This window comes from Perissodus microlepis, chromosome 12, assembly GCF_051167445.1.
Source record: "Perissodus microlepis isolate ML-2025 ecotype Zambia chromosome 12, ASM5116744v1, whole genome shotgun sequence".
Lineage (NCBI taxonomy): Eukaryota > Metazoa > Chordata > Actinopteri > Cichliformes > Cichlidae > Perissodus > Perissodus microlepis.
Genome location: NC_140472.1, coordinates 35713435 through 35738098, shown reverse-complemented (window position 1 = coordinate 35738098; position 24664 = coordinate 35713435). Strand labels below are relative to the sequence as shown.

Genomic DNA, 24664 nt, shown 5'->3' with positions numbered 1-24664 from the left:
TTACATAGCATTAAGACTGTAAAATAATAATGCAGAGGAAACTCAAGAATCAGATAGCCACCTATCGGCAAGCACTTTGGTGACAGTGGGAAGGAAAAACTCTCTTTTAACAGGAAGAAACCTGCAGCAGAACCAGGCTCAGGGAGGGGCGGGGCCATCTGCTGTGATTGGTTGGGGTGAGAGAAGGAAGACAGGATAAAGACATGCTGTGGAAGAGAGACAGAGATTAACAACAAGTATGATTCAGTGCAGAGAGGTCTATTAACACATAGTGAGTGAAGAAGAAACACCCAGTGCATCATGGGAATCCCCAGCAGCCTACACCTATTGCAGCATAACTAAGGGAGGATTCAGGGTCACCTGGTCCAGCCCTAACTATATGCTTTAGCAAAAAGGAAAGTTTGAAGCCTAATCTTAGTTAGTGTCTGTCTCAGGATTCAGAAAGATAAAGCTTGATGCTGGATTTAAATCGTGCTATTTTAAGAACATTTGTAATAGAAACAAGAAAGTAGATAACTGGTGATCTATTGGGGTCATATGGCACTACGAGGTCTTTAGGATCAGATGGGGCCTGATCTTGGTCACGCTCAGCGGCCCTGCAGTGAGGATAACCTGCTTGACTTTACCTCGTACACAAACAAGTGAAGCACATGTTAAACAATTTTTACTTTGATATCAATAATCATAAATAAATTGTTATCAGTAAAGTAAAAGAACGAAAAGATCCAAATACCTCTACAGACTCTTTGAGCAGAGGAACCTATCACTGCTCTCCGTTATCACCATTCTGTTTGCTGCCACTGATCCCAACATCTTTGTTGCTTTACATACAACATAATGTCGTCTACATACAAATTAAGATCACAGCATTGAGCATAATCAAGAACCTGAATGAATATTGTTTCCTTTGACCACAACTAGTTGAAATATTAACTCTCTTAATCCTTCATTCAAATTTGAAACAGGGTCCATTAGAAAGAACACAAACAGCATAAAATGACAGCAGATCTGTCTCCAATAAAGCAGGATTATTAAATATAGAAAATAAATCTATATTGACTCTACATTAAAAAAAAAAAGAGGAAGCCTGATCTAGATTTGGGGAGCTTCATTCATTCATAAGAACATTTCTAGATAATATGTTGTAGCCCAGCATTTCTCTCTCATCCTGTTTCAGTCTGAAAGGATTAATCTGGATTATTTTGCAGATGTGGAGAGATTCCTCTCTGTAAGCCAGACAAGCACAAAGATGAAGAAGCAAGGACTGACCGCTCGGCCTCTGGAGGCAGCAACGAACATCCGAGTGGAGAGTCTTCCTCGGACTGTGGTGAAAGGTACATGTGCTCCTAAAAACCATAGACTGTATGTACAAGCCTTTGGATAATTAATACATTATTTTTAATAAACAGCAGGGGTCGACTCCTCTGGTTGAAAAAAGTTTACCAGAACATGAGCCTGCTGCTCAATATAGCTGTTATGTTATATTCGATTTTAGGTTAGCATTTTACAGTGGCTTTATTTGTTAGGACAGTTTGAGCTTTGTCGCTTCCAATTTCACCTGAAATCAACACATGAAATCTAGAAAGGAGCTAATCAATGCAACAAGAGGCATAGTTACTTATACAGATAATACACAAACAAGCTAAATATAAAAATAATCATCTTCTCCTCAATACAGGAAATGAACTCAGTGCATGAATGAGCTCATTCATCATTATAGCTGTATACAGTGTAGCTTCCACACTTTTTGCCCCCTGCTGACCCAAATCCAAATGGTGCTGAGTGCTTTAAGGGGTCTCCCTGGAGCTGAGCTGGGCTTTGCCATTGCTACCACATGGCTGTTAAATCGATTCAACCCTAAATTTCTTTCTAACCTTTCGGAACAATAAGGACAATGTCAAGGCTCTGTGTGCGGGCAGGCGGAGATGAGGATCCAGATGCAGGACTCTGAGACGGAATGTAACTGAAAACTTCAGCTTTTATTGCTGGCACCAACACAAAAACAGAAACCAAACCAAGCAACCAAACAGGAACACAAAGGCTGGATCTGAGGGTACGACGCGACACCGAGCACGGGAAAACACAGGGCTAATATACACAGGGACGTAATCAGGGAATGGAAAACAGGAGGGAGACACAGCTGGGAGAAATTGGACTAACGAGACAGGGGAGCAGTAAAACAGAACACACTCACATGAGACACAGACCTTCACAATAAAACAGGAAACAAGAAACCACTAAACAAAGACGCAGACAGAATATAACACATGGAACTTGAACTATGCAAAACATGAGACACAACCAAGGAGCAAATCCTAAATCATGAATAAACAGAAACCTATAATTCTCATAATGGTCAACGATGTAAAAGAATCAAAATACAATACAAAATACAAAATTAAACCAAGACACGAGAAACTCGAAATACTGGGTCAAAACTGACCCAGAACCGTGACAGTACGCCCCCTCCAAGGGCTGGCTCCTGACAGCCCTAAACAAAAAACAGAATAACGAACCAGAGCACCAGGCCAGGGTGGGCGGAGGGGGTCCAGGATGGAGGGACGGAAACAAAACAGAAAACAAGGAGCATGATTCCAGATCAGTCCATAAACAAGAAAACAGGTCAACACAAAACTAGATCCATCACGAGTCCACGAGAAAGTTCAGGGGGTCGACCCGAAGGTAGACAGCACAGGGCCAATCAGTTCAGGGGGCCGGCCGTGTGGACCGCAATGGCGGCGACGCAGACGAGACACATCAGGAGGCCGGCCACGTGGAAGGCAGTGGTGTCAACAAAGCAGGTTCGGGGGCCGGCCATGTGGAAGGCAGTGGCGGCAACGCAGGCAAAACAAATCAGGAGGCCGGCCACGCAGAAGGCAGTGGCGGCAACAGAACAGGTCCGGAGGCCGGCCGCGAAGCCAGCAGCGGCGACGACCTCGTTCTGACGGCGAAGACGTCCAACCAAAGGCCTGGAAAGTGGCCGGCAAAGGCGAGGTGGTTCAGGCAAAGCTGGGTCGGACAGCGGTGGAGTGGCAGAGGCTGACGCTGAGGCCGGACCAGGCGAGGCCGATGTAGAGGCTATAGACATTTTTCATTATACTGACAATGAAAAAATAGAAGTACTCAGATTTTTAATGCCAAAAACATTTCTGCTAAAATAACCAGATAACCAACTTTGAAAGTAATTTAACCTTCATGCATCTGTAAAGCTGTGCATTTCTGGCTTTTTTCTAGACATACTGGAGTTGTATTTTGAGAAGACTTGGACTCATCCCAAAAACATCATCATGATCCCAAAAGAAAAGGCTGCCATCATCACTTTCAGTGATCCTAAAGGTCTTTTTTTTGTTGATGTAAACCTATGCTGAACGTATGCAGACACCAGCTTGCTGTAGTAGTGGTGATTAATGTGAGGGCTTTGCCCACCAAGATCTTTCACGTCTTTAAACAGAAACTGGTTCAGCAAACTTTGGAAACATTTTAGTGTTTAAGCTTTCAGAATGGATTCTGTCCGACTAATAGTTGTCCTTACTGGAGCTAAGCAGCTGAGATGAAACCAACAACAAAAAAACCCCAAATGTTAGAACACATCACTCCTGTACTTTGGTTATATAGTGCTTTTATTCCCAAGGACGAGGTACGTCTGAGGCAGCTAGCTGCACATAGGAAATATTAGGTCAGCTTTTCCAGTTTTTTAAAGTGAACCTGAACTTAGAGGCAAAGAAATCAGTTATTACTAAAGTTAATAAAATAAAATAAAAAATGCTTTAGATTAATACCTGTTGTACTTAGAAGTAGTGTACAAATGACTGAAACGGTTAGCTAACAGTGACTGAGAAACTGTAAAAAGTCTAGATCCAATCTGAAATGTGTTTAACTGAAGTAATTTGAACATGAAAAGTGTTGTAGAAAAATGATATTTGTCAGATCAAGAAGGTTCAGAACCGCAGAGTAACCACTTATCTAACCTTTGCTTCTCTGCTCCTTGTTTGCTGCAGTTGTGGAAAAGATTTGTGTAAAGAAAGACCTCGAGATGAAATCTATCACAGTGAAGGCATATCCATACTACGAGTCACTGGGAACCGCCTTGTACAGCAAAGAACGCCCAACATGGAAGATGCCCGAGCCCTTCACAGAGCGTGTTCACCACGTTATCTGGAAATTCCTTGTGGAGAAGAAACTATCAGAACACATCAATGATCAGATGCATCCACATTTCTGCAGAGTGGATTTGAATGGCCCCGACGTGAAACTCAGCCCTGTGCCAGAGTTTTTGAGGCAGCAAGATCTGACAGCAGAACATGTAGAAAACTGGATGAGTAAGGCCCAACATGCCTTCCGTTGCCTGATGTCTCGGTACACAGCATTCATATGTCACGTAAATGCACTGGGATGGAGAGCTGCAGAGAAAGATGTCCGTTCAGTTGTGAAGGAAGATGCCATCCTGGTGCTGGATGCATCACAAGGGGTTCTGACTGTTGCTGGCCGAGCTGATGATATAAAACGAATCAGGGCTCCTGTGGAGAACATGCTTCTGAAAGCCATGAGTCACATTGAACGACAGACAAACAGCATCTCTGAGGAAATGATTTTGCCCCCTGCATGGTTCTACATCCTGAAGCAGGAGGGGCTCCACAAAGCTGCTCTGGACATTTCTCCTGAGATGAAACTCTCTTATGATGAAGGCACCCAGAAGTTAACCATTACAGGACTCACTGCAGAGTTCTACAAGACCAAGTCATGGATCTCTGAGAAGATAATGAATATGAGTAAGAAACATCAGAATGTCCCCCCATGTCTTCTAGACTTTCTCAGAACATTAGATCCCATGGACTTGTCCCAGGATCTGTTCACATCTCAAGGCATCAGTGCAGTCTATACCATTGAAAGCAAATGGCTTCTCCTGTTGGGGAGTTCTGACAGAGCCCTTGTTGATGCAGAAAGTAAGATGAAGACTGCTTTGGCTCATCAGATTGTAGAAGTGGAAGACCAAAAAGTTCTAAAACTTCCCACCTGGGGCCACCTGAAGCAAAAGCTGCTGGATACCTACAACCTATCCAAGAAAAAAACGGTTGCCATTGAGATGCATCCAGAAAGAAGAAACAAAATAACAGTGGCTGGTTTTGTGAATCCAGTGAAAGAGGTCAGCCACAGTCTGAAGGAGTTTATTGCAAGCAATTCACAAATCCAAGAAATCCTTCGTCTCCAATCCTGTGCTGTTGTTTTGTTTATTAAAAAGAAAAAATCAAAGGAATGGTCCAGTATTGCCAAAGATAATCATGTATCAGTAAGGTTTTATGTACAGAAGCAGAGCATCAGCATCCTTGGTGCTCGTCTTCATGTCCAGAAAGCCAAATCCTGCTTTATGGAACTGGCCAGTGCTCTCTTCACTGACACCTTAACTGTGGACAAGCCAGGAGCAAAGAAATATTTCCAAAACCAAGGAAAAATGTTACTGTCTACATTAATGAATGAGGTAAGATGTGCGGTCTTCCTTCGTCCAGAGATTGAAGAAGAAGAAGAAGCTGCGAATTGTGGAGAAGAAACGACCCTTTGTTATTGTGAAGTGCAGACCAACAGTGGAGTACTGATTTCTGTCAGTAAGGTGGACATCTGCAGCTTTGGTGTGGATGCTGTGGTCAATGCAGCTAATGAGGACTTAGACCACATTGGTGGCCTGGCTTTGGCACTGCTAAAGGCTGCAGGACCACAGCTGCAGAGAGAAAGCAGCGACTACGTCGCTAAAAATGGACGTCTACATCCTGGTGACGCCATCATAACAGATGCCTACAACCTGCCTTGCAAACATGTTGTCCATGCAGTTGGTCCACGATTCTCTGACTTTGACAAGAAGACGTCAGTGTCACGGCTGAAGACTGCAGTTAGAGAAAGTCTGAGACAAGCAGAGATGGCCAACTGCTCCAGCATTGCACTGCCAGCGATCAGCTCGGGCATCTTTGGTTTCCCTGTTGACCTCTGTGCTGAGACCATAGCCCAGGCAGTTCGGGAGTACTGTGACAGCCCACAAGGTCTGAGATCATTAACTGAGATTCACCTGGTGGACAACAACGATATGACCATCAGAGTCATGGCCACAGCTGTGAGCAAGGAGTTCTCAGACCTCGGACCTACCATGACCATCCCACAGCAAGCAGGCGGAAAACGAACAGGGGCTTCAGGGTAATTTTTTTTTTTAACCATTTTTAATAATGAACTTTTACTGTAAACATCTTAACATTGATACTCATCAAGCTCATGATCACAGGTAACAATATCCAGCTCCATGTAACGTCCTTATTTGGATTTTGTGTGTTGTATAACTGTATAAGCACTTCTGTATACCTGACAGCATGGAGGTAATCTATATCCACAATCCCCCAAAATAAAACTATTTCTTTAAATCTTTTCAGTAAACCTTGTTGATGCTGAGCTAGTTGAGAAAGATTATATCAATTTATTGGTCAGATTTATGGTTTATGGCTTCCTAAGCCACAAAGATGGCTGAGCAGCTATTATTAACTTTAAATGGCTGCTTAAGTATTCAGTCAAATTGGAGTCATTTGGAAAGTATTTAAAATTGTCATTACTTCCTAGTGGACATAAGCGGGGTCGAGGCAGAGGCAGAGGTCAGAACCAATCACATGATGCCAGCTGGTGTAATGAAAAGCGAGAAGAAGGAAGAGGCAGTGGAAGAGGAGGTGGAAGGGGAGGAAATCATCACGGTAACAGGGGAGGCCTGAGCCCCAAGCAACAAATCAGCCATAGAGAGCATGGAGGGTAAGGTGGTTCCCCTTCTATTTCTTTGGTTTTATCACACTCTTGATGACCTCATGTTCATTAGGCCTCTTTGATATCATCAGTCCTGTTATCTGATTGGATGCAGGTTGGAGCAGACCACAGCTGAGGGGCTGAAGATCATTTTATGTAAGGGAAACATTCAGGACCAGACTGTGAGTACCTGTGCTGTCATTTGGATCATAGTTTAGAGGATTCTGTAAATGGTCATGCAATTACAACATGAAGGGATAGATTTGGCTTACATACATCTTTAAACCAGGATTAAAAGTAAATTCTGGTTTATGCAGTATTTTTTCAATCTGTCGCTGTCTTTTCATGGTTTTGTGGAGTTTCACTCTGTTCTGCTGAACACCACAACAGTGTTCACTACAGGGCCAAATGAGCATACATAAATTCATTTGAATGCTGAGTTTACAAAGGAATGCTCATCAAAGACTTTTGTACATTAGTGCATTGATAAATACAGCACATTCAAACATCCACTGATTCCAATTTGAAAGCTGCTTTATGTTTTTAATTGACTAGTGTGAAGGTGTCACATGTTTCAAACACGACTCAAACTTTGCTCATTTAACTATAATTTGATTAACATGTCAAAATGCCTGGATACATTTCCTGGTCTTTCTATATCAGGTGGGCAAAACGATCAGCCAGAAATAATATATTAATTAAGAACAAAGCTACACACCTTTATCAGCAGGAACAACGAAGGCACATACAAATCTGATCACATAATTAAGAATTTATACTGCAATATTTTTATGGAAGACAGTACAGTTTGTGTATTTTATACAGGGAGTGCAGAATTATTAGGCAAATGAGTATTTTGTCCACATCATCCTCTTCATGCATGTTGTCTTACTCCAAGCTGTATAGGCTCGAAAGCCTACTACCAATTAAGCATATTAGGTGATGTGCATCTCTGTAATGAGAAGGGGTGTGGTCTAATGACATCAACACCCTATATCAGGTGTGCATAATTATTAGGCAACTTCCTTTCCTTTGGCAAAATGGGTCAAAAGAAGGACTTGACAGGCTCAGAAAAGTCAAAAATAGTGAGATATCTTGCAGAGGGATGCAGCAGTCTCAAAATTGCAAAGCTTCTGAAGCGTGATCATCGAACAATCAAGCGTTTCATTCAAAATAGTCAACAGGGTCGCAAGAAGCGTGTGGAAAAACCAAGGCGCAAAATAACTGCCCACGAACTGAGAAAAGTCAAGCGTGCAGCTGCCAAGATGCCACTTGCCACCAGTTTGGCCATATTTCAGAGCTGCAACATCACTGGAGTGCCCAAAAGCACAAGGTGTGCAATACTCAGAGACATGGCCAAGGTAAGAAAGGCTGAAAGACGACCACCACTGAACAAGACACACAAGCTGAAACGTCAAGACTGGGCCAAGAAATATCTCAAGACTGGTTTTTCTAAGGTTTTATGGACTGATGAAATGAGAGTGAGTCTTGATGGGCCAGATGGATGGGCCCGTGGCTGGATTGGTAAAGGGCAGAGAGCTCCAGTCCGACTCAGACGCCAGCAAGGTGGAGGTGGAGTACTGGTTTGGGCTGGTATCATCAAAGATGAGCTTGTGGGGCCTTTTCGGGTTGAGGATGGAGTCAAGCTCAACTCCCAGTCCTACTGCCAGTTTCTGGAAGACACCTTCTTCAAGCAGTGGTACAGGAAGAAGTCTGCATCCTTCAAGAAAAACATGATTTTCATGCAGGACAATGCTCCATCACACGCGTCCAAGTACTCCACAGCGTGGCTGGCAAGAAAGGGTATAAAAGAAGAAAAACTAATGACATGGCCTCCTTGTTCACCTGATCTGAACCCCATTGAGAACCTGTGGTCCATCATCAAATGTGAGATTTACAAGGAGGGAAAACAGTACACCTCTCTGAACAGTGTCTGGGAGGCTGTGGTTGCTGCTGCACGCAATGTTGATGGTGAACAGATCAAAACACTGACAGAATCCATGGATGGCAGGCTTTTGAGTGTCCTTGCAAAGAAAGGTGGCTATATTGGTCGCTGATTTGTTTTTGTTTTGTTTTTGAATGTCAGAAATGTATATTTGTGAATGTGGAGATGTTATATTGGTATTACTGGTAAAAATAAATTATTGCCTAATAATTATGCACAGTAATAGTCACCTGCACACACAGATATCCCCCTAAAATAGCTAAAACTAAAAACAAACTAAAAACTACTTCCAAAAACATTCAGCTTTGATATTAATGAGTTTTTTGGGTTCATTGAGAACATGGTTGTTGTTCAATAATAAAATTATTCCTCAAAAATACAACTTGCCTAATAATTCTGCACTCCCTGTATACTGTAGTTTGCAGACATTTAGTGTCTCGGCCTTTTTAATGCAAAAATAATGAGATATTTTTGATTTTTTACTTAAAACTGACTTTCATTTACCAAGCTTTTTGTGATTTTACTTTTGTTCCACAGACTGACGTCATCGTCAACACCATCTCAGAGGACATGAAACTGAACCAGGGAGCTGTGTCCAAAGCCATCCTGTCAGCAGCTGGAAGCAGTCTGCAGGACGCCATCTACTCTGAAGCCAGAAGGAACACGCTGCGATACGGTGATGTTGTCGTCACTGACGGCTACAACCTCACATGCCAGAAAGTCTTTCACGCTGTTTGTCCTTTCTGGGACAAAGGAGGCAGCCAGGCAGAGGAGGTGAGGCTTAATAAAGGTTGGACACTGTAAACATGAAGGACCCAGGATACACAGTTTAGCTTTCCAGCTGCTGGTCGCACACACACCAGCTCTGGGTCCTGATGCCACTGAAATAAGGAGAGCGTGAATAGTCTATTAGGCTCAGCTGCCCTGTCAGCCTGCCGGTCACTGCCCCCTGAGCCCACTGCACCACCCTACCCTCTCCCAGCCTATCACCCCTTTGGACCACCATGAACTTAAATGACTGTGGACAAATACCACTGGGTTATCTGGGCGTTGGCATCTTTCATGCGGTGGAGCCATTGCAGCTGGGCTTGGTCTGAGCAGAGGGTGAATAAGTGTCCCAGGATGCAATAACAAAGAGAGCTGACTGCCCACTGGATTGCCAGACACTCTTTCTCCACCATGCTGTACCTGGCCTCCCTCTCCGACAGCCTCCGACTGATGTAGACTACAGGGCAGTCAACCTGCCTTACCTGCTGTGACAAAACTGCCCCCAGCCCTCTGTTTGAGACATCCATCTGCAGAACGAAAGGGAAGTAGAAGTTACATGTGTGAGACAGGGGCTCCCACAAAGAACCTTTTTAAACCACACAAAAGCCACCTTGATCTGCTCCATCCATTGGACCAGATCTGGGGCACCATTTTGGTCAAGGGGCTGGTCAGGTTTGCAAAGTTTGGAACAAGCCGGTCTTAATAACCAGCCAGTTCCAAGAACCACTTAACCTCTGTTTTGGTCTTGGGACATGGGCAGGATGCAATGGCTGATGTTTTGTCCATTTAAGGGGCGCATCTGTCCACTTCCCAAGTGGTACCCGATATACTCTACCTCTCTCCCTCAAACCACACACTTCTTTGGGTTGGCCATGAGCCCCACCTGGCTCAGGGACTCCAGGATGCACATGCACATGCTCTGCCCAGGTGTCACTCTGAATGATAGCGTCATCCAAATAGGCAGCAGGCATAAGCAGCACCTGGTCCATGAGGCGTGAGGCCAGCGCTCTGAACAAGCCGAACAGAAGTGTAACAAATTGGTGCAAACTGTACGGAGTGGAGAAGGACAGTTTTTCCTTAGACTCTGCAGACAAGGGCATCTGCCAGTAGCCCTTGGTTAAATCCAGTGTTTGTTTTTTAAAAAAAAAAAAACTTGCAGTGCCTAACAAGTCCAGGAGGTGGGAATGGTGGAATTTTGTACCTCCAACTCATCTCTCTTCTTCACCAGGCTCACCAGAGAAGCCTCTCTCCATGCTTTGAGGAGGTTGAGGTGATATACAAGTGTGGTTCCTCCCCTGTCTGACCATACCACCTCATAGTCTACGTCCCCCACCTACCGTGTGACCACAAAGGGTCCTTGCCAGTTGGCAAGTAATTTTGAGCTAGAAGATGGGAGTAATACAAGCACTTTATGTCCAGGGAAAATGAGTCTAGCCCCTCTGTTGTGCAGGTGCTGTTGATGTTGCTGGACCTGGGACAAATTTTGCTGTGATAACCTTCCCAATGTGTGCAGTTTTGCTCTCAGGTCCAGAACATATTGAATTTCAGTTATAGCTGGGCGCCGACCTTCCTTCCAGTTTCCTTTAATCAGGTCCAACACCCCTGCGGCTTTATGCCAAACAGTAACTCAAAGGGAGACGATCCTGTGGGGGTCTCGGGATTGTCTGTTGTCTGTTTGCAGTGCACCTCACGCCCTGCAAACAACAGAAGGTCTAACCAGCAATCCCAATTGCATTCATCCTCGTGAATGAACGTATGAATCATGGACTGTAAAGTCTTATTCAGCTGCAACAGCCCACCAGTCTGAAGGCGACAGATGCCATCCAAACAGACTTAATGCCCAATAATTTCTAAAGCTCTTTGAGTGTGTGAGACATGAATGACGTGTCCTGGTCAGTCAGTATCTCTTTCGAATTTTGTCTGCGATGCTTGTGAGATGACCAGAAGCAGAGCCTTCACCACGTTCTGTGCACAAACGTTCCCCAGCACAAACACTTAAAGTGTGTCCCACAGACATCTGCATTTCTTCTACAGAAAGCCGTTTCTATTCTCTTTTCTTTTCTTAAACTCTGTTATTCTTATAAGCCCCAGCATGTGTGAGATACTAACTAACTTCTGATACTAACTAGAGATGGACCGATCCGATATTACGTATCGGTATCGGTCCGATACTGACCTAAATTACTGGATCGGATATCGGAGAAAAATAAAAAATGTAATCCGATCCATTAAATATCACGAAAGCACCTCACAAAACTTACAACACGCCGTAACTCGCCTCAGAACGTTAGCACGTTGGAGCAGTATGCATCACGTGATAGAGCGGCTGTGGCATGCGGGACCTGTCGGTGGTCTGGATAGCATTTGGAGCTTCGCTAACAACCCGGCATTTCATCTCCGACAAAGTTATCCCCGAGAGAAGTAAAGCAAGTGTGTAAGTCCATCTCTGAATGTTTGTAAAGCATTCCTGCGTTAAGCTTAACAAACGATATACGGAGCGACTGCCTCTTCTTGCTGCTACTTCAATCATGAAACTGCTTAATGATCAGCTGATCGGCTTTTCTGTCACGAGTCCGTCTCTCTTGTTTGTTTTTGGCCCACTTTGCACCAGAAAGAGGAAACCAGTGGATAAACAACAGCAGCACGTTTAAGCTTGATAAGCTGATGTTAGAATTTATTTAATATAACTTTCTACACCAGGATCTTTTTCTACGCAGCTGACGGCTGGTAACTGTGCAGGGGCGGATCTAGCAAAGTTTAGCCAGGGCGGCCGATAGGGCATGAACAGGGAAAAGGGGGCACATAGACATACTTTTCTTTCTTATTCTCATTTAAAATGTCGAGCTTTTAATAAATAATTATCTGACACCCAAAATTTTAATTTGATGTAAAATGAATAGAAGTCCATTACTGTATATAGTAACTATTAAGTCTAATATATATATCCTAGTAAGCTATAGTACTTTTTCCTTTGGGAAGGTACCATCTGTGCAGTCTGCAATTTTGTTGAAGAAAGATGTTGAATCTATTTAATATTTCTTGAAAAACAATTGATTTCTGTGCATTTTTTTTCACACTGCATCAAATTAAGGTTGATTACATTGATTAAGCATCATGAGGTGGAGCGTGAGGGGTGGTTCCCTATTTTTTATTTATTTATTTTTGTTGTTGCTGGGAATTGGAACCCTATTAGTTAGGTTGCTTAATATTTACGCTAAGTACTCTTTAAAATACCAGAATAGGGAGGATGGTGTAGGTTTAAGTTTATTAGATTGATCAGTATTGCTGAACTATGAATTTTTTTTTTTTGCATACAGGTATAACAGAATGGCTTTAGTGTAGTTGTTGTTTTAAACTTGAGTATGAACTTATACAAAATGCAGCAAGATATTTAAAAAAAACTGTTTTATTGATTAAAAAACACTATATCGGATTCATATCGGTATCGGCAGATATCCAAATTTATGATATCGGTATCGGTATCGGACATAAAAAAGTGGTATCGTGCCATCTCTAATACTAACATAGCACTTCTCTACGCTACCTGAGAACTCCAGATTCTTTCTACTACAAGCCTCACACATTCATCCGATCACTGTTTTCTATCCCCAAACGCTTTTTTAACCATCATTCATGCACTCATCCAGTGAGGGATGCATCAGGAGAAACTCTGTGCCCCTCACCACCACTGAAAACTCCACTTTTGTTCCTGGTCGTTCACATACCATACTGTGTATCTTGCCCAGTCACTGAAGTCCAGCTTCACTTTGTCTTATCTCTGTTTGTCAGGAGTTAACGTCCATCATCAGATACTGTCTGGAGGAGGCTGAGAAACGTGAGATGGCATCGTTGTCCTTCCCAGCCATCGGGACAGGAAACCTGAGCTTCCCCAGAGCCCTGGTGTCCAAACTCCTGCTGAGAGAGATCCGCTCATACAGCAGCAGCAGAAACCCTCGCTGTCTGAGAGAGGTGGTCATCGTCGTTCACCCCAGTGACAGCCAAACCGTGGATGTGAGTTTGTGACTCTCTGATAGGAGCTGTTTAAGTGCATATCATGTTCTGACAGTGAGCACTAGAGACGAGCAAACCCACAACAAACACATGGACACATAATGTGCAGGCAGACACTGATCAGTCACACTGTCACCTAGCTTAGCACACAAACTGGAACAAGTGAAGCTGCTTGTGGCTACAGGTAGCAAAAACCACACTGAGTGGTGATACACACTGTTAGTACAGTGGTCCCTTGCTATAACGGGCTTCACCTTAAGCCGCCCGTGGATTTTTTTTGTGTGCAATTTTGCATGTTTCCTGTTTTGTTTTTTTGTTTTTTTTACAGCGCATTGTGTTCTGCATCCTCATCGGCTGTAGACCATTGTCAATCAATCTCGTGCAGTGTCTCCTGTACAGTACAGAATGTGTTCAGCTTGTCAAATTTCCATTCATCTTCGATCGCTAGCAGTGTGACTCTGAAGTGCTGTACTCTCAGTGTTGGGAAGGTTACTTTTAAAATGTATTCCACTGCAGATTACAGAATACATGCCGAACAATTCATTTTGTAACGTATTGTGTTACGTTACTCAATGAGAGTAACGTATTCTGAATACTTTGGATTACTCAACCCTCCTGTTATGTTGGTTTCCAGGAACACCAATTATGCTCCTGGGTCAATTTGACCCGGGGCATGTTTCCTCATCCAAAAGTGTCAGAAACACCGGCATTGATTATTTTACAATTTTCTTTTATAATTTTGATTTTTTTCGTTTTCTGTAGTGATGCAGATGACATGTGACATCTCTTCTGTTCTGGGTCAATTTGACCCGCAACATAACAGGAGGGTTAATATGGTATCACAGCTACATGAATGTACTATTGCTGTGTGATTTATTACTATTACTGAAGGTTACTCTCCACACCAACACCAACTAGATGTTTAAATCTTAATATAAATGAGTAACAGTAGGTGGACATTAGGTAAGGCTGCACTTTTTGCAGCCATCTCGTATAGAAACTATTCCGCGCGTATATAAAACAGGTCCGCGGCTCCGAACCGTAGTAAAGGGACCTCTGGCTAATACGTCGGGTTCGTGTCGGGCTCGTAGCTGAAAACTAGCTTTACTTTGTTGTCTGGGTCGACTTTGCTAGCGAGAGACAGAGAGAGGCGTTGAAAGGCTGCTGCAACGGAGCTTATTGTTTCAGAGGAAAACAGGAACACAGTGTACAGTCGAGTCTTAACAGCTTACTTACAACCAGTGTTGGTCAAGTTACTTGAAAAAAGTAATCAGTAACTAATTACTGATTACTTCCCCAAAAAAGTAATCAGTAACTAATTACTGATTACTTCCCCAAAAAAGTAATCCCGTTACTTTACTGATTACTTATTTTCAAAAGTAATTAATTACTTAGTTACTTAGTTACTTTTTAAAAACACGATTTACAACCTGAATAGGTGATAAAGCGATAGATCTTTCAGCCCAATTCTACTTTTTCTACATAATCCATCATACAAAATGTAATCAAATGGAAAAGTCCCTTTTTAAAACTTGTTTTATTAGTTTTAATCTTTTAACTTTATGCATCAAGCAAAAATTAAATTATATGCAACATTCTCTGACTGGAAGAAATTTGTTTAATATTTAAACCTATTTTCTGCACATTCCAGCACATAAAATAAAATTTTATTTTTTTTTGTGTGTTTACACTCAGTCTTTCAAATAGATGCAAGTAAAACACAGCAGAAAATAAATAAAATCAAAGACTAGCGGTCCTGTTGCTCTATTTTCACCTGTAAAGCAGGAGTAGGTTAGGCGGAGGTTTACCCTGGTGCAGGTGTGCCGCAGCGGTCAGTGGAAGAATCCGCGAGTTTCTCTGTGAGTTTCCCATTACGTCATAGCTACTCGGTGCTTGCTTGAAAGTTTAGGGGTTTTTTCGCTGTAAAAAGAAGTTTTCTTCCCACGCACAACGGACACTAATGTTTTTGTCACTTTTTATGGAATCAAACTCAAAGTAAGGTCAGTACTTCCACGCTTTAAAGGCTGCACGCTCATACTCTCTCCGCACTGGATATATGATCCATTGTTGATCTGCGCACAGCTGTTGTCACGAACGTCGCACTCGCTTACGTCACTGTCATGAGACATTCTGGCAAAAAAATCACAGTTTTAGTAACGCAGTAACGCAGCGTTCCTACGGGAAAGTAACGGTAATCTAATTACCGTTTTTGCAGTAGTAATCCCTTACTTTACTCGTTACTTGAAAAAAGTAATCGGATTACAGTAACGCGTTACTGCCCATCTCTGCTTACAACTGGGCTCGTCAGGCTCTCTGTTTGGCTGCAGTGGTTATTATTATATTTACATGCTTCCAGCTCCCGTTTCTGCTCCGTGACAACTGTACTTTCTTAAGTACACCATTAAGCAGTCAATGCTTTGTATTTCTTAGGTAATGACATTAGCAGAATTATGTTTTGTCAGCAGTGTCAAGCATACAAGCAGTTGATTTCATTAGAGCTGTATGAGAATATATTTGATGCTGCTTCAGGAGGAACAAACCTATGATGTAAATTTAGCAACAAAAAACAATAAAAACTTAAAAATCAAATACAACAAAGATTAAATCAGACTACATTACATAATCTTATTAACATGTAATTAAAACCACCTTCAGGTTTTAAATGATAAAACATTAAATAGTATTTTTTTCTCTGCATTGAGCTGCAGTTACAGCAGCTTCATCAGTGCTGTGAAAACAAAAAATCACCAGTATGAACGTAACACGTGAAATATATTATCAGTGTTTCACCAGAGAGTTCACTGGTCAGAGGAACGTCCAACATGAAGCACGTGGTTTTAATGAGGTACCAGCTCAACAGGCTGTCGACCAATCACAGCACTCCTCAGGTAAGAACCATCAGAACTACAAAGAGCAGAATCCTGTTTAACATGATGTTCACAGGTTATTTAGTCTTAATGTAGCAGGTCAGAGATTGGCCAGCACAAACTGAGGATGTTTTAGTTTCACTAAGTGGCCTGATGTGACCATCAGTGACAATTCATGTCGTTAAAGATGTATGCGAGCCTAGTTTAACCAGCAGGTGTCGCTGTTGAGCTTTATGTTAAACACATTGGACAGAAGAGAGTAAACACTGTGTGGATGTTGGTGGGTGGACAGTTATTAAAAGTTCTTGTTTTAATGCCTTTAGTGTAGTTTTAGAAATAAACCTGTAAGAGGCGACGTCGTGCTTTGCTCATTGGCACATTAACTTTACAGGTCCTGGGTTCAGATCTTCAGCTCGGTCTATTCCCGTTTAATTATATGGAAGAGTTGGTCAACTGTGGATTTTTAAATAGGTGTGAGTGTGAAAAAGTGAGTGTTATAAAAGAAACTGTGTGTGTGTGTGTGCGTGTCTGTGTGTGTGTGTGTGTGTGTGTGTGTGTACATTTCTCTGTCCCAGTCTTGTCCACCTCCCTCGATGTGTACCAGATGCAGATCGATCAACTCACCCTTCAGGCATCATCAGGTGACATTACCAAGGAAGCCAGTGATGTCATTGTCAATTCCTCCAATCAGAGCTTTAACCTTAAAGCAGGTGAGTGTTGACTTTATATTTGTGGCTACAACAGTTAAGACACTGAGTAGGACCTTCCTTCAGGGTGCTGTGCAGTATCTGTGCTGTTCCTAGGACTGATCTGAGATGTTGTTCCTGGGATCTGCTGGAGCCACTCGCCCAGGTTGATAGTCACTGCACCGAGTGCTCCATTTACCAGTGGGACCAGTGTTACCTTCACCCTCCACATCTTCTCGAGCTCTTCTCTGAGTCCTTGGAACTTCTGCAGCTTCTCATTCTTCCTGATGGTGCTATCACTCGGTGTAGCTACATTCCTACAGCTGTCTTCGTCTGCTTGTCCACCTCTGCTGTCTGGTGCTTTAGAGCACTCAGGGCAGTGCCCGTCACACTGGGCTGGAGGCTTCAGCAGATTCCAGAACAGCGCAGTCCTAGGAACAAACCAAAAATCAAAAATACTGATCAAGACCGCCTGCAGGGCGGGTAGAGAATTATTATTTTTAAAATATGCACATACAAAGAGAACGAGACAGAGGTAACTGTGAAATTTAACTCTGTGAAAGTAAACATGTTTTTTCTGTGTAACAAAATCTGACTAACTGCACCTGTTGCTCTCCTCTTATTGCTGCTCAGGAGTGTCCAAGGCGATCTTAGACGGTGCTGGAGTAACAGTTGAGCAGGAGTGCGCTCAGCTTGGTGTGTACATGAAGCTCCAGCCTTTTCACTTCCTTTTTAGACTCACTGTGCTTCACACTTCTCATAACGCTGTTTCCTCCCTGCAGTGAGTTCCACGGCTCAGCCTCCTGCAATGATCCTGACATCAGCCGGGCAGCTGCCCAGCAGGAACATCGTCCACGTCGTCGGCCAGAACGACCCTGCAAACATTAAAAACACGGTTTACTTGGTGCTGAAGGTCTGCGAGAAGAAAAAGTTCAGCTCTGTGGCCTTCCCAGCCCTGGGAACAGGTCTGTACAAACTACAGTCATGTGAACAGGAACAACCTGGGATGCACACAGCTGTGCGTCCCAGTGTATCGGGCTTTCCAGCAGCTTTCCAGATGTTGCCATCTGCGCTCTCTCCCCTCTCAGGTCCTGGCGTCACTGAAATAGTGAGAGCACGACTAGTTGAGTGGACTCAGTTTCCCTGCCAGCCTCTCTGGCACTGCCCCTAACCTGCTGCACCACCCCTCCCCTGCAGCAGAGCCACAGGCTACACCTCCATCACAACTCGGTTCACTGTGCAGCAATGCGAAGCATCCTTACTTCACACCACTCTTACAAACCTGAGTTTGTGCCACTAAAATGTCTTTAATACAAAGTTGAAACACAGCTCTACCGACTCTGTGTGATGTCAGATTACAGCGATGTGTGATTAGAGCAGCTAACTGTCCGGTGGATTTACTGCTGCGAGGTAGTTTCCATCTCTGCTGCTCCTCCATGCTCGCTCATCTCAGTCACATTAGTGCTTTTTCCAACAGTGCAAACGACTCTGAGGTGGACTGTTGGTGCTCCGTGTTCTAACTGATTTATTTCTATGTTTTTCAGACAGTATGTTTCATTTGTCCAGCTCTTTCTCTTGGCACTGTATTGAAATGAAACTCATATTCTGAATCTAACAAGCTGTCATCCTTTCATCATCATCATCATTATCATTGCTTGGTCCTTGTCTGCCCATCAGGTCAGGGAGGGGCCAGCCCTTCAGAGGTGGCTGACGCCATGGTGGATGCAGTGGTGCAGTTTGTGAAGAGGAAACAGCCGAGGTTTGTTCAGAGTGTGAAGATCCTGATCTTCCAGACGGCCATGCTGAAACATTTCCACATGAGCATGAAGAAGAGACAGGAAGAGAGGGTGGAGGAGAAGACTGTCATTACCGAAACTGAAGGTATTACATTGTTTTTTAATCTGTTAACAATAAATCACATTCAGGCTGATGCACTTTTTTACATCAGCTCTTCTTTGAACAACACTCTGTCAGTGATGAAGATCTAAGAATAGAAACTGCTACAGTGTCTTAAATATATTATATTTTACTATTCTCAATTAAAATATTGTTTATTTGTTTTTTTTTAAGTATAGTGTTTTTATGGATTTTTCGCACATTGTTTTATGGAGATTGGACTCTATGTGACATTCACAGATCTCTTTGCTATAATACAACAGTTATTTTGAGCTGTTTTAGACTAACTTTGTTTTTTGGGCTCGGAGCAGAGCAGCCAATCACTGCTGACTTAGTCCTGGAGAGGGAGGAGTTTAAGCCTGTAGTGCTTCAACTGTGTGCCGATGACCACAAGGTACAAATTCATTCACGTCATGTTTCCATTCATATTTATTTATTTTACAGGAAGTCTGCTTTCTAGACAGAGGTCAGTGCATTTTAGGATGAACCCTTTCTTTAAATAGTCTTTTTACTTTAATAGTCAGGCATAAATATATTATTACACACAGTCTCTTTCTTTTATTAATATTGATCTCAGATCTTCCTACATGTGTAATGCAGAGCTCGAGGCTAGTTTAGCATAAATAACAAAGCAGCAGAGAAATAGATTTCCTTGTTTGGTCAAAAGTTCAGAAAACACTGTTAGAGAATGAATCCACAGTTCCTTCAGAGTTCAGCTTCATCAAGTCTTTCATCACAGCGAGGTTTACTACCATCGTAAATATAGATCAAAGGAAAAATCTCTGTTTCTAACTGAGCAACCAAAACTATATTCAGAGACACTGTGTTGAAGTAACTGCTGGTCTGTATACGTGTTGCTCACGAGGATATAGTTCCAGTACACTCAGTAGAATTAAAATAAAATTATTGTCTTTAAATCGCTGTTATTAACACACATTTGTCTGATGCTGCAGGCAGCGAGTCAGGCCAAGAAAAGGATTAATGACCTGATTATGGCTGAGCAGGCACAGAAAACCATCTCTGACCCCTGCATTAGTCAGCTGTCACAGGCTGACATGGAAAAGCTGAAGGCTCTGCAGAGAGAACTGATGGTCAGCATCCATCTGGACAAAGGAACAGAGGACCAGGATCCTGAGATCCACCTGGAGGGTCTGACCAGGGATGTCTACGCTGCTGAGTCTACAATCAGGTCAGAAAACAGGAAAGCCACATAAACCATTGACATGTAATAATTCTTGGGTTTAAAGTGTTACATGTTAAAGTATTGCTTTACCTTTTTATTTGATGACCATCAGGGACATCATCCGTAAGGTGGAGCGGGCGGAGGCCTTGAAGAAAAAGGCCTTGGAGATGAGTGAACTGGTGGAATGGCGATTTAAGGACCATAATGGGTCAATGGTGGCCTTTGACATGAACACCAACCTCACCCTCGAGGAAGCTTTCAAGACTAAACAAAAAGCAAAGATCAAGATCAACAATGACGCGTACACCGCCGACCCAGAGCGTGAAAAAGCAGTTTCAGCAAACGGACGTAATGACGTGGAGCTCCATCGAAAAGACCTGAAAGGTGAGTCAGTAATGTGCACGTAGTCCTCATTTAACCTGCTGGAAGAACACAGAACAATGTGTCCAACGTTTTGCATTGGATCAAGAAAAGGCTGAAAAGTTTCACTGGTGAGTTTTTACTTTTTGTTCTGCAGGTACCAGTGCTCTGCCTTTGCCTTCATGTTGGGAGGACATGAAGGACGACCTGCTGAAGTTGTTTGCTGTGGCTCCAGCATCTAATGAATACAACGATGTGGAGAAAGAACTGACGAAGACCGGACTCAACCTCAACATCATCAGTGTATGTTCAGTCATAAATACACAGCCCAGGCTGTATGATGTGCACAGAAGTATTCTATATTTTTTATATAATTGAAAACAAAAGGAGAGTAAATTAGTTCCCAAGTCTCAGCTTTAACTTCAGTTGGTTTGGCATAAACTGTATATGAAAGTTGGATCTGTGACATCACCCATTGGTTTTCCATTCCCAGTTTGAAGCCTTGACTTTGCCACCTTGGATCATTTCAAGCCAGCAGAATTTGAATGTTGAATAAATTATAAATACTTTGTCAGGTTTGTCAACAATCATTAGAGAGCAGACACAGAGGTAAGGAGAGTTTTTGTACTTCAATGAAAATCACCAACATGATGTGTTTGGATTACGTCGGCAGATCGAACGAGTCCAAAATCCGTCACTGTGGCAGAATTACCAGATCATGAAGAAACAAATGGAGGTGAAGAATAAACACACAAACAATGAACTGCTTCTGTTTCACGGCACCACTGACACCTCCATCCATCTGATCAACAAACAAGGCTTCAACCGCAGCTACGCAGGAAAACATGGTAAAGCCATCACACACAGTACACACATACAAGGGTAGAATATTTTAACACTAGTTTAAGTGAATTAGTTATTCAGTTAATTTGTTCACTCTGTCTACAGCTGCGATGTACGGCAACGGTTCTTACTTTGCTGCAGACCCTACATATTCAGCAGGAAACTACGCCACGCCCGACACCAGCGGACACAAGCGCATGTACCAGGCCAGAGTTCTAGTTGGAGACTACACCCAAGGACAAAAAGGCATGATCACCCCTCCTCCCAAATCTGGGAGTGCCTCAGACCTGTATGACAGCGTCACAGATGACGCTGCTAATCCAACCATGTTTGTGGTCTTCAATGATATCCAGGCCTACCCAGAATACCTCATCACATTTACATAAACAGCCATGCTCCCACTGTGCAACATGTCTGGGAGTCGGGTGTTTTAATTTAACTTCAGTCTATTAACTCTGTCAGATAATATAAAATACTGTACGTCTTTGAAGGGGGCGCTGTTGTTATAGTTTTTCTTGCAGCAGGTGTCACTTTGTACTTTAAATCTAATCAAATGCAGTTTGAAGGAGCATTAAAGTAACAATACAACAATCAGTGAGTCTCTTGTTGGTTATTTCATACACGCTTCATGTTGATAATGTTATGTTTGAGTTTACAGATCATGTTCTGAATTAGTCACTTGAGCTTTGACTGGATACATTTATTAATGAGTTCAGATGCTGCTTTGGTCATGGAAGAGCATTCCCCTTCATCAGAGGACTGAGGATGTCCACAGTGATCATTTTCTGAGTTCCACTGAGCACTACTGTGAAGTAAATATACGTCTAAATTATTGTTTATTGCTCAGTCTTCTCAAACCTTAAAATAATTTCAAAGTAACTAAGAACTAGAGCTGTTCTTGACTAGATTCTGATACAAGTCAGAATGTGAAATCCCACATTGGTAAATAATCCTTTCAAGTTGAAAGTTGAGCCAAACCTCATGGATGACATTTTCATACAGACCTGTGCAAAACTGAGTGAAGAATCCTGAAAACAAACAAATAGGCCAAACCAGTCAAAAATGTAATTTGTATTAATACTTCAGCTTTTGGCCTCATGTGATGACATCCACTGAATTGAAGGCTAACTGTGTATTTATGCTTCAGCAGCAAACCTGTACCTTCCACTATAAACACTATAGTGTTGTAGTGAAACATTATAAATAATCCTATAATAATAACTCGTCTGAACACTACGATGTAACCTGACATGCCACCATATTATTGTAGCGTCTACCTTACAATATACAGCACCTGTTGTTGTGAGTTGGTGCTGTATAAATAAAATTGAACTGAATTGAATCTCCCTGGAAATCTAACTACAGTGTTGTGGATGCATTCAATAACTATTGTGATCAGATCACTGCTGATTCCTCCTCCTGCATTTCTACATATTTTTTTCACCAAAGTTTTCAAATTGGCAGTCAGAAAATAACAACAGTCAATACAGGAACTCACAAATATAAAAATGAACGAATAAAAGCAAATTCATGGAGAGAGACTGGCAAAAGTTAGACGAGAGAGAAAATACAAAGAAATGGAAACTTTAGGGGTAATTATGGCCTGTATTTGTATAGCGCCTTACTAGTCCCTAAGGACCCGAAAGTGCTTTACACATCAAGTCCAATTATGTTAAATATGTACCAACATCTTATTTCTTTCTATCATGGCTGGTACAGTATATAAAACATCACATGTACATGTAGTACACACGTGTACTTAATTGAATTGGATTCAACTCAACTTTATTCATTTTCAGAAAATCACAACAACAGGTGCCTCAAAGTGCTTAATTTTGTAGGTAAAGACTCTACAGTTATACAGAGAAGGCAGGAAACAGGTAATGACCTACGCCTGACTCCTGTGACGGCACACATGGTTAATACTGGGTTAAGAACCACCTCTTAAGGGACGACCCCCACTAGGGTTTAAATACCTGAGACTCTCCCCCCGTTCAGTCACTTCTTTCAAGCTCCTAACTATGAGAGAAACATGCTCTCTGTTTCTACTTGGTTTGCTCGAGTAAAAGAAGAATTTATAAACTTTGTATTTTCTTTTGTCTCCTTCTTACGCTGATAGCAATGCCTGACCAACGGTGAACATTTAGAAAATGTATGATCTGCTGCACACAGCTTAACACACAGCTTTCCTGCATGGAGCAACTTTTGTTCCTCACTGGTTCTAATAGGAGCTGTTGATTAGCGATAATTCATTAAAACACAGAAATTTTATCATATTATTACAAATATCACTAAAATCATCTGCTGCGACGGGTTCAGGTGAGGGGAGGAACCGAAGTTAATTATAACTAACAAATAAATGCAGAGAGGTAAAAACAAACAAAAAAGTTGGGTGAAGGAGAAACACCCAATGCATCATGGGAATCCCCCGGCAGCATATGCCTATTGCAGCATAACTAAGGGAGGATTCAGGGTCACCTGGTCCAGCACTAACTATATGCTTTAGCAAAAAGGAAAGTTTGAAGCCTAATTTTGAAAGTAGAGATAGTGTCTGTCTCCTGAATCCAAACTGGAAGCTGGTTCCACAGAAGAGGGGCCTGAAAGCTGAAGGCTCTGCCTCCCATTCTACTTTTAAATACTCTAGGAACAACAAGTAGGCCTGCAGAGCGAGAGCGAAGTGCTCTAATAGGGTGATATGGTACTAGTAGTTTAGAGATATTGTACAAATGGAAGAAAATATTTCTTTAATATGCACAATGAAGGACATATCCTGGTCAAAAATCAATCAATCAATCTTAGTAAGTTACACGTACATGTTGCGTGTTGCATGTACAGTTACCTGCACCCTTTACATCCTTCCCTCTTTACATCTTCCACCATGTAAAAAGGACGTGACATGCAATTCTTTAGGCTTCGAGAACAAAACTGAGAGACTCTCTGAAGGTTAGAGTTAGACGAGTCTAGACAAGGACATGAGAAGCCAAGCAGGAAAGCTAAGGGAGGAGAGGGAGAGAGATGTGACCGCCTCCATCAAGAGCCAAAGCAAAATGAGCAAAAATGACTCCAAGGTTCCTCACAGCGTTACTGGAGGCCAAGGTAATGCCATCCAGAGTAAGAATCTGCTTAGATACCATATTTCTAAGATTTTCAGGGCCGAGTACAATAACCTCAGTTTGATCTGAATTAAGAAGCAGAAAGTTAGCGGCCATCCAGGTCTTTATGTCTTTAAGACATTCCTGCAGTTTAACTCATTGGTGTGTGTTATCTGGCTTCATGGACAGATAGAGCTGGGTGTCATCTGCATAGCAGTGTAAATGTATGCTATGTCTTCTAATGA

The 24664-nt window shown here is 42.4% G+C and overlaps 1 protein-coding gene across 1 annotated transcript in view; it reads left to right on the top strand.

Annotated features, from left to right (window-relative positions):
• LOC146376795 (protein mono-ADP-ribosyltransferase PARP14-like) overlaps positions 1–21921 on the top strand; it is a 32844-nt gene extending 10923 nt beyond the window's left edge. The window contains exons 8-25 of the mRNA XM_084945368.1: positions 1209–1334; positions 3235–3336; positions 3999–6180; positions 6595–6777; positions 6884–6950; positions 9251–9487; positions 13271–13492; positions 16275–16380; positions 16935–17069; positions 17679–17741; positions 17828–18010; positions 18723–18926; positions 19253–19335; positions 19895–20130; positions 20237–20508; positions 20642–20787; positions 21158–21332; positions 21433–21921. Coding sequence (XP_084801494.1) covers positions 1209–1334; positions 3235–3336; positions 3999–6180; positions 6595–6777; positions 6884–6950; positions 9251–9487; positions 13271–13492; positions 16275–16380; positions 16935–17069; positions 17679–17741; positions 17828–18010; positions 18723–18926; positions 19253–19335; positions 19895–20130; positions 20237–20508; positions 20642–20787; positions 21158–21332; positions 21433–21713 — 5003 coding nt within the window. The 3' untranslated portion in view covers positions 21714–21921. The remainder of the gene's footprint in view (positions 1–1208; positions 1335–3234; positions 3337–3998; positions 6181–6594; positions 6778–6883; positions 6951–9250; positions 9488–13270; positions 13493–16274; positions 16381–16934; positions 17070–17678; positions 17742–17827; positions 18011–18722; positions 18927–19252; positions 19336–19894; positions 20131–20236; positions 20509–20641; positions 20788–21157; positions 21333–21432) is intronic.
• Positions 21922–24664: the final 2743 nt, after the last annotated feature.